Source organism: Mesoplodon mirus (assembly GCF_964341445.2).
Source record: "Mesoplodon mirus genome assembly, chromosome: 10".
Taxonomy (NCBI): Eukaryota; Metazoa; Chordata; class Mammalia; order Artiodactyla; family Ziphiidae; genus Mesoplodon; species Mesoplodon mirus.
In genome coordinates this window covers 26,583,817-26,594,970 of record NC_138986.1, presented here as the reverse complement: position 1 = coordinate 26,594,970, position 11,154 = coordinate 26,583,817, and the positions used below count along the sequence as shown (strand labels likewise).

General features: G+C 38.0%; 1 protein-coding gene across 1 annotated transcript; it reads right to left on the bottom strand.

The window, feature by feature from the left end:
- Positions 1–463: 463 nt before the first annotated feature.
- Positions 464–10,737, bottom strand: IL22RA2 (interleukin 22 receptor subunit alpha 2; the record flags this gene model as incomplete). The annotated part of the gene is given in 5 exon segments (XM_082633709.1): positions 464–613; positions 1,601–1,767; positions 7,980–7,983; positions 7,987–8,158; positions 10,528–10,737. Coding segments are annotated over 5 exon segments (681 nt in total). The 5' UTR covers positions 10,716–10,737.
- Between the last annotated feature and the right edge of the window lie 417 nt (positions 10,738–11,154).

The following is an 11,154-nucleotide window of genomic DNA, read 5'->3' as shown; positions in this document are numbered from 1 at the left end:
AATAGATAGTGAAAAAGGATTGCATCAGGATTGCTTGTCTGTGATACTATTTTTAAAAATTCATTCAACATTTAAAAACATGCCTACTGCTCCTTGGTTCTTTAATTTTCATTTAGCTGACTTAGAAGAACGGAGATTATGTTAGAGATGTTACAGTCAGAAATAAAGTTCTGTATTTCACACATCCCTTTGTTTTCTGCCTCTTCTTTAAATTCTAATGGTTTTTTTTTTTTTTTTTTTTTTGCAGGGGGAACTGCTTAAATTTAGTTTACGAATGATTAAACCAAGAGGTCTGTGAAGTATAGCGGTGAACATTGCATTAAGAATATATAAAAACGAACTAGCACAACATTGTAAATCAACTATGTTTCAGAAAAAAAATATAAAAACAACTTTCAATGAGATTCTTCAAAACGAGCTGTCCTGTTCTCAGAGAGTTTGGATTGCCACTCTGCAGAGCACTTCAAGGACTTTCCACACATCTCTCTTGGCTTCTCTGACTTCTTCTGTCTAATGTGGGCTGATACATTTCAGCCACTATACAGTAATCAGTGTGAGGTGTTAGAGCTTCCATTTCCACAACTCTGTGAGTTCCTTCATATACCTTTTGCTCCTACACACAAGGGGGAAAAATGAGATGATAAATGGTTTCCCGTAAGTCATTGATTTGCTCTATTTTTGATAAAACTAAGTTGTTCTTGATCAGTTTAGATGGGCTGTAGGGTGTCTTCCGAGACACATCCTCCTTCTCCAGAGTCCTAGCTCACAGACTGAGAAAGGGACAGGTCACATGGCTGTGGAGGAACCACATGACTTCTCCCTAGTGATGCTGATTGATTGACCCAGTGGTCAGAGTCTCTTTTTTAAGAATTTGAACTGTGCAGTGAGGAGAATGGAGTAGATTTGGAGGCAGTTGTAGACATGTGGCATGTGACCACCGAGAAACAGAGTGAGATTCTTTACAACCTGCTTCTCCATTTCTCCTTCCCAGTGACTACAAAGCCTGGCAGCACTTTATTTCTTGCTTCTGGCTGTTGTAAGATTGATCATTACCTCCAAGTAAAAATCCTCCTCTCCCCTCCACTTTTCTATTTGAACAAGTTTGAATGGGTTTCTGTTTTCTACAGCCAAAGGAACCCTGTCTTAGATGGACACCAAAAAAAAAGGAACATTCAATTAACCACCAAACCAAAATAAAGGCACCAATGGAGGATTATAATATCAGAGCAAAACTGGCACTAATATATAATGATCTGATCCAAAAGCCACTTTAAAATAAGAGGTGTAAAGTCCATAAAAATGAATATTTGTGACAATCAAATGGAATTAAATATTGTTAATACCAATCTTTAGATATGCAGGGAAAATCAAAAGGAAACCAGCTGAATGACGGAAAAGGTGCAAACACACGTACACACAATTCTGATGGCGATGGTAACCACTAATTGCTTATCAATGAGGGTGAAAGTGAGAAGGAACTAAAAAAAGATAAGGAAAAATAAGAGGGGATAGAGTAGCAAAAGACAGGACCTATTTTATGGCTAAAATGTTGTTTAAGCAAAAGAAAAAATACCAAACTTATCTATTCATCTGAACTTACCTTTTCCAGTGAATTGTTAATTACAAAGACATGGTATACTAGCCCATAGTATTCCACTGATACATTTTTTCCTTTTTGGTCTCTATATGGTAAGTTGTGAGCATGGAGATTCACCAGCAAAGATCCATTAACTTGGGTTATATTCATGACTGGAGGATCTATTTTTGCTGAGGAAAGAATAGGAAAATTTGACAATATCACTCAAAAATGTAATATTTCATATGGACACATTATGCATAATAACAAATCATTATTAAGTTCAGGGATCTGGCAAAAATCATTATGAAGAGATACTGCTAACACCTAAAATATAAATATCTGAGAAGTTTCTTTGCAGATGATTCTTTATTTGCCAAGACATATATTCTGAATCAGCTTTAAGAGGACATTTATCAATCATTTCCACAGCCTGCAGTGATTGTTTTGGAAAACGAAGTATAAAAAGTTATTTGGGTGAAGATCTTAGTGTAAGGCAAATATTTTGTAGGTCCTTAAAGATGTAAAATTTCAAAGCAGCTTGAAAATCATTTGAAGACTTGTTGCTATAAAATTATTTCAACAGAATTATGTTATATACTATGGAATAGCAGGAGGAGGATCAAGAGAGAATTTTTGTTTCTTGCATTCTTCTATCAATAATCAGATGATTGTTAACTAGGAAAGAAAACTAAATAAATTGTCACTTTAATTTCCCCCAGATTAACTATAGTAATTCTAAATGATTTAATTTGTTAATGGGTTTTGTTGTTGTTTTCTTGTTCGGCATTCATTATGTATTTTTAGTTTGTAGATACATATCTTTTATAATTCTTGAAAACTAGCCATGATCAATCAACTTAGAGATAGAGATAGAGACACACATGCTTTTATTCTAGAATTTCAGTTCAATATCTGTTAGCATTTCTCATTCGATTTTCCATATGTCATTTTCTTTTTTCTTTTTCCATCTTTTTTTTTCTCAGTGGAGTATTCTGAAGGGTTTCTTCAGAGCTGTCTTCCAGTCCATCAGTTTACTACTTTGTCATGTCTAAACTGATCTTTAACCCCCCAAATCAACTTTTTGAATTTCAATGATTATATTTTTTTCATTTCTATGAGCTCTATTTGGGTCTTTTTCAATCTATTTGGTCTGAGTAATATTTTGTCCTTTGATTATGTTTTTATTCCCTCTGTTATTTCTTTAAGCTTCATTATTTTATTATCTGCTTCCAATATTACAAATCCTTGAAGCACTGGTCCAGCCAGTACTTGTTTCTTCCAACCTTGCTTGTGTTGATCTGCTTCCTTGTGTTTTTATTGTGAACACATGTTGAAAGGTGATGTTTTCTTTTTTGTTGTTTGGTTAGAATTTTTTAAATTTTAAATACACTTTTTATCACCTTATAAGACAGATACAGACAAATAAATTGTGAGGATATGGCTCAACAAATCTTTACAAATAAACACTCCTGTATAGCTACCACCCAGAACAAAAACCAGGACATTACCAGCACTCCAGAAACCTCCTTCACCTTTCCTCCAATCACTTAACCCCAGAGGATAACCACAATTTTCCTAACTTTTATCGCCATGTACATTCATTTTTGGAATCATACAATATACACTTTTTTGTGTGTCTGGCTTTTTTCACTCTTTCACTTTTATTTGTATATATATAATTATGGGCTGAATTGTGCCTCCCCTCAAATTCATAGGTTGAAGTCCTAACGCCCAGTACCTCAGAATATGACTGCATTTGGAGATAGGGTCTTTTTTAAAAAAGCATATGGCTTTTTAAAAAATGAAGTCATATGGGTGGTATGGGTGGTCCCTAATCCAATATGACTGGTGTCTTTATAAGAAGACACATACAACTGAGCACAGAGGAATGACCATGGAAGGACACAGCAAGAAAGTGGCCAAGGAGAATGGCTTCAGAAGAAGCCAAACCTGTGGACACCTTGATCTTGGACTTCCAGCCTCCAGAAGTGGAGGAAAATAAATTTCTGTTGTTTAAGCCACCCAGTCTGTGGTATTTTGCTATGGTAGCCCTGGCAATCTAATACATACACATCTATCCATGTTGCATGTATCAGGAGTTTGTTCTTTTGGGGCTTCCTTGGTGGCTCAGTGGTTAAGAATCTGCCTGCCAATGCAGGAGACACAGGCTCGAGCCCTGGTCTGGGAAGATCTCACATGCCGCAGAGCAACTAAGCCCGTGAGCCACAACTACTGAGCCTGTGTGCCACAACTACTGAAGCCTGCGCACCTAGAGCCTGTGCTCCTCAACAAGAGAAGCCACCACAATAAGAAGCCCGCACACCACAACGAAGAGTAGTCCCACTCGTCGCAACTGGAGAAAGCCCGTGCACAGCAACGAAGACCCAATGCAGCCAAAAATAAGTAAAAAAAAAAAAAAAAAAAAAAATATATATATATATATATATATAAAGAATGCTATAAAAACATTAAAAAAAAAGAGTTTGTGGGCCTCCCTGGTGGCGCAGTGGCTGAGGGTCCGCCTGCCAATGCAGGGGACACGGGTTCGTGCCCTGGTCCAGGAAGATCCCACATGATGTGGAGCAGCTGGGCCTGTGAGCCATGGCCGCTGAGACTGTGCATCCGGAGCCTGTGCTCCGCAACGGGAGAGGCCACAATGGTGAGAGGCCCGCGTACCGCAAAAAAAAAAAAAAAAAAAAAAAAAAAGAGTTTGTTCTTTTGATTGCTGTGTGGTATTTAATTGTATGAATAACACAATTCATCCACTGTGTTATTCACAGACTTGTAGGTTGTTTCTAGTTCTTGGATATTCTGAGTAAAGTAGAAGGAACATTCTTGTATATGTCACTTGGGAAACATGCATTTTGTTGAGAATATAACTAAGAGTGGAATTTCTGGGTGATAGAGTTTATATATGTTTAGCTTTTGTAAATTCTGCCATTTCCCCACAGTAGATAGACCAATTTATATTCCCTTCAGCAGTGTATGAAAGTTCCCATTTTTTTTCACATTCTCTCTAATACTTGGCATTATTATTTTTAAAAAGTTTACTTTTGGCCATTCTGGTAAGTGTGTTGTACCAATTTATTGTGTTTTTAAGTTGCATTTCCCTGATGACTAATGGAATTTCATATGTTCATTGGCCACTTGAATATTGCCTTTTGTAAAAAGCCTGTTCAAGTCTTTGCCCATTTTAAAAATTAGTTGTCTTTTCTTTTTATTACTGATTTGTAAGAGTTCTTTGTACATTCTGGACACAGTCCTTTGTCCAAAACATGCACTGTGAATATCTTCTCTCTATGGCCTGCATTTTCAACAGAGTGCCAAGATCATTCAATGGGTAGAGAATACCTTTTCAACAAATGATGCTGGGACAACAGGATAGCCATATACAAAAGAATGAAGTTGGACGCTTACCTCACATAATATGTAAAAATGAACTTAAAATTGATCAAAGATTTAAATGTAAGAGCCAAAACTATAAAACTCATAGAAGAAAGCTTAGGATAAATCTTCATAGCCTTGGGTTTGGCAAAGAATTCTTAGATATGACACCAAAAGCATGAGTAGCAAGAGAAAAAATAGGTAGATTGGACTTCACCAAAGTTAAATACTTTGGGGTTTCAAATTACACCATTGAGAAAGTGAAAAGACAAATCACAGAGTGGGAGAAAATATTTGAAAATCATATATCTGATAAGGTAATGGTGTCCATAATATACAAAAAACTTAAAACTCAGTAATTAAAAGATAAATCATTCAATTTCAAAATGGGTAAAGTACCTGAATGGACAATTTTCCAAGGGAGATATGCAAATGGACAATAAACACATGAAAAGATGCTCAACATCACTAATCATCAGGGAAATGCAAATCAAAATCACATGAGATACCACTTCACATGCACTAGGACGGTTATAATCAAAAAGTGACATAGTGGTGCTAAGGATGTGGGGAAATAGGAACCCTCATACACTGCTGATGGGAATGGAAAATGGTGCAGCTGCTTTGGAAAACAGTCTGGCAGTTTCTCAAATGGTTAAACATGCAGTTACAGGGTGACCAAGTGATTCCACTCCTAGGTATATACCCAAGAGAAATAAAAACATGTCTACACAAAAACTTGTACATGAATGTTTATAGGAGCTCTATTCACAGGCGCTAAAATGTGGAAACAACTCAAATATCCATCAACTGAGGAATGGATAAACAAAATGCAGTATATCCATGTACTGCAATATTATTCAGCCACAAGAAGGAATGAAGCACTGATACATGCTACAAAATGGACAAACCTTGAAAACATTATGCTAAATGAAAGGAGCCAGTCACAAAAGATCACATATTATATGATTCTATTCATATGAAATATCAAGATGAGGGAACTCTCTAGAGACAGAAAGTAGATTAGTGGTCACCTAGGGCTGAGAGGCTAAAGGAGGGAGAGAATAGGAGAGTGATAGCCAAAGAGTATGGAGTTTCTTTTTTGTGGTGATGAAAATGTTCTAAAATTGACTATGGGTGATGGTTGTACTTATCTGTGAATATAGTAAAAAATTATTGAATTGTACACATATGAGTAATTGTAAGGGATGTGAATTTTATCTCAATAAAGCTGTTTAATAAATCTAGGTGGAGGCAATGAAAGCCTGTCTGCCCGATGCCCCACACTTGCTCAATAGGCTCAAAATGGCAGTGTGAAAAGGGATGGAAGCTATACAGACTCGACAATATGGACTTCTTCTTGCCAAGACTGGACTGGCACTCCTGCGTGTTCAACTTCCCAGTTGGGAGGACCAGTGCTGAACCCCTAGTATAGTTCACTTTATATAGCAGACTTTTTTGATCCCTTCCAACAAGGACGGGACAAGAGACACTGGAATAGATACTTTTCTGATTAAATATTTGTCTTTCCGCTTCAGTGCTTTTATCAGCCAGTCCCCATGACCACCCCCCACCATGGATGTAGTGAACGCCTTATTCATGAGCATAGTACACCACGATATATTGCTTATGACAGAAAATCTAAGTTAATGTAGAAGTAGTGAAGTCAAGTCTCACACCCACAGGAATGTTCAGCCTTACCATATATCCCATCACTCAGAACCCCCGGCTTGATAGGAAGGTAAGGTGGACAATTGAAAACTCAGTTTGACAGACAATACCTTGTGAGGTGATATGTGAATTTGTACATGCTCTAATCTTGTGACCAATATATGGTGCTATTTCTTCCATGGAAAGAATTTACTGGTCTAGGATACAGGAAGTGGAAGTGGGAGGGGCAATTCTCACTGGTAAACTCAAACCACTCAATGGTTTGTTTCCCATACACTTGATCCTTAATTCTTCTGGGTTATAACAACAATTTTTTCAAAGAATTGGAAGTTGAGGCTGCCTCCTGAAGGTTGGGAGCTCTTTATGCCACTTAACCAACAAGGAGGAAATGCGGTACTTCTGTTGTCTAGGGTGACTGGTTCCAATTATCAAAGGGAAATAGAATTATATATACAGCGGGGTCAAGTATGCTTCGTATCCTCGGAGGTGCCTCTTAGAACTCCTATATTCAGTGATAAAAATTAATTTAAGACTATGTTAAGTTAATATGAGAAAGATCAAAAGGACTCAAACTCCTCAAGAATGAAAAGTTGAGGTGCTGGCTGAAAAGAAAGAGAACGTTGAGTTAAATCATGAGAAAAGCAGTTATAAATATTAACTACAGCTTCATGACTAGTTGCCATTGTGAGGACTGTAATAAATACCCATATTTTCTGTCTTGTTATGCATATCTTTGTACATATACATTAAACTTTTTTTCTCATACCTTTTGTCTACTATTTTATATAAGGTCTGTTGGCAATGGCTCCTTTTATAATTTACATCATAGATTATAGTATATTATTCTGACATTATGACTAAATTAGAAGAATATACATCATTGAGAAATGGATACAAGAGAGCACTTTTTGTCTCCTCTTTTGGAGAGGTGACTTAAAAGTCTTAATTTCCTCAATAGAAAATTTTTCTAATGTGTATTTTCAAGAACTTAACCGTCATGCTTAGGAATAACCCCATATGGCTCCTTTTCTGCTATCTAAAAATACTTCTTTTTTCTAGCAGGCAACATCCTGGCAGTGGGATAGAGTGTCAGCTCTGAATCAGAGGCAGCCGAATTTGAATTCTGAGACCTGGGCTACTACGAAAGTTTCTGTGCCTTGACTTCCTGGGCTGTAAATGAGAATAGTAAAAGCCATCTGCTATAGAGCTGTTCTGAGAATGACATCAAATGAGACAATGGTGTGGACCTCACCAAAGCACAGGGCCTGGTAGCTAGCTAACCATGCTGCATGAGGTCTATTCAAGGGCAGGAAAAGCAAATGCAAAGAAACTCCATGGAACTCACTTTCCTACCAGGGAGAGAACCGCTGTGTCATGGTCCAGCCTGAGTGGACCCCAGCCAGGGTCGTCCTCACTCTCCCGTAGTAAAGTTCCCACATGTCTGACGTTTCATTGGTAAGGTCACAGAAGAACTCTCGAATACCCCAGCAGTCCTCTTTATTTTTCCATTGTCTCTGTCCATACCTATAGAAGGGAAAAGCAAAAATCTGCATTCCTTTATTCCATTGAAGGAGTCTTCAGTTTTTTCAGTCTATTCAGTTTTCAGACTGGCTGAAATTTGTCCTCCAATATCAGCACCACTGTGAAAGTTGACAGCTGTTCTTAAGTATCTTAAAAAATGTTAAATTAATTAAAGTGCTATCAAAGTGCTATCTTGTTGAAATATAAACTCAAGCTTGATCCCTTCTGTAACGCTAGCATAAGGGTTTTTGGATTTTTAGTACTTAGTGAAGTTTTTCTTCTGGGGTCTGAACCAACTTCCATTTCTGACTACGAGCTCTCCATGTCCTTCAAGCTCCTGAGGTTTCAACACTTTGTGGTTTCCCTCACTTCTTTTCAGCTTGCTGTTGAGTAACGTGGCTGATTCTGAGAAGTTGCCACCATTTTTCATCTCAGGTGACACTTACCCAACACATAACGTCAACCTCTTTTTTGACAACTGAACGAGGGTTGTAGGAAGGGCTCTTTAAGGAGTTTTGTAATTAGAGGCTGGGAGAGAATGGGGAGAACCCAGGAAGAAAACGTAATGAGGCGAAGTGCCAGATACGTTGATTCAGCTTAAGACTGTGGGATGGTGTAACAGCAAAAGGGAAGATTAATGCTTCCCTTCCTTACCAGTCACAAATCAAAGAAAATGCAATAAGATGATGGTGGGAACAGAGAAGGAATTAGAGGCTGGGGAGAAAGCTTCCAAAATATTTGTTGAAGGACTTGAAATATAACTTTTTAGCCATATAATGAAGAGTATTGCTGATGTCTGTACTCTGTAAACTATATGCTGACAGCAGTTTCATTATATTAGAAGACACCATAAGAGTAGAACCAACAACATATATTAAGCACACTTTAATGTTTTCTAACTCTTATTAGACGTTGCCTTTGCTAGCTGAATTTAGCTGTAATGACTGGGTTCTTTTTTAGTGTAATACCTCATTTTTTGACCTATCCTAAATGAGACAGAAACTGTCAGTAGACCCATGAGAACTGGATAGACCCAAAACGAAAGATTTTGAAAATATAAATCTGCATTGTGCTATTGAAAATATCACATAGGTAGGAATGGATCCAGGTATTCTGAAACTTATACAAATTTAAGAGCTCTATTTAAGAAAAAGACTTACAACTATGAAATTTTTCCATGGGGCCCTAAAGTTTAATCTTCATTAATTTCATGGAAAAACAACGTCTAATCCACTGTTTATGTTGAACCATAAATAGGCCCACTTTGGATATGTTTATACTGCCTACAGGGAAAGAATAAAAAGATCATCAATCCCCTCTTCCTACAGGGAAGCATTTCCAACGACGCACAAATCTGGTTTTGGAGTGGAGAAATCTTTATTGTAAAGATTTGTGAAGCTGACAGTTGCTACATAAAATATGTTGAGAAAAGCAGCAGTTAAAGACCGAGAAACTTCTGGAAATAGTCCTTCTGAAGTTAGTGAGAGCTTGATAAATGGAAAAATCTGACTTTGGATATACCCCATGCTGGAGAGACATGAATGAATTTATGGCATAAAAATTGCTACTTTGGTCCATAGCTACATCTAATCTTCTGAATTTCTAATAGAAAATCATAAAAGCTAAACTATAATATCTCCTGTCTCATGTTCAGCCAGAATCTCAATCTATGTAAGAGAAGGAAGAGCTTCAACTCCTGTCGGCATACTCCCACCCCCAGCCCCCTGAACAGAGATGTGTGAAGGGGAAAACCTGCCATTTGCAAATCAGGAGCTTCTGTTTCCAGGCTGCAATCCAGGAAAGGAGTGGATTATATCTGAGTTTTGGCAACGATCCACTAGAATTAGTCTGAAGATCACACAGGTTGAACACGCCTCAGTGTGTTCCAATTTGCATTCATGCTTACGGGAAGCGTTCATTTTTGAAAGGAATTTTCTAAATAGTAAACCCACTCTAAAGAAATGACCTTTAAATTGAAAATGTAGTTTACACACTCACATCCACGTGTCCCACAACTTCTTTTTCAACCATCAATAGCGTCAATTTAATTGAGTACCTATTAGGTGCTAAACAAGTTGCTTCTAACATTCAGTGGACAAGTGTGTATTGAGAGTCTCTGTTGTGAAGCCAAAGGCTGACCCTGTGAAGTCTCAGTGCTGGGTCTCTGAGGGATGAAATATCTCCCGTCACAGATTACACGTCATCATGCATTTTGTGTCACCTTCAGGGAAGACACACTCCTGCCCCCACCTCTGCTTCTTCTCAACCTTTCTGAAACTGACAAAAGTTCAGACCCTAACACTCCATCGCCTTCTAGAACATGGAATCTTAGTGGCCATCTCTACTAGCAGGAGGAAGCTCAGATTACTTACATTTTATACTGCACGAAATAGATACTGCTGTCGCCGGGAAAAGCCCGCCCAGGCTGCCAGTGCAAAATGTTGTGAAAATTTTGGGACTGAAAATGTACTCGTTGAGGTTTCAGAGACTCGTAGGCTGGCTGAGTTTCGAAAACAATAAGAAACGGAGCAACACTGAACATTGATATGAGCACCATCATTATTAGCCATAATTTTCAGTGTAATAATACCTGCGTCAGGATTCTCTGAAATAGTTGCTATAGGTGCAGATGGTGGAAGTGGAGCCCAGAAATCAACATTTTTGATCTTTGATGTGATGATTTTGATGCATGCTAAAGTCTCAGGACAGCTGTGATCCAGACTATAAGAACATACGTGATAAACTCCCACCCCGCTCCTAAGCTGGAGAGGAAGTAACAGCAGTGAAAGATAGTATTGTCCTTAATTCCACCCCTGGTGGTGATGGAATGTAATGACTGAGATGAAAGGCCTCACCAAGGCCACTTTGCCCACCTTCCTAGGAGACCCTGCATTACTGCTCCTCTGAGGCAAGCTTTCGCCTGGATTCTATTCTGCCTCCAGAACCTCAGCCTGGAACTCATTCTTCCTTTCTCTGGTTCTTGCTTCATCTCTTCTTCC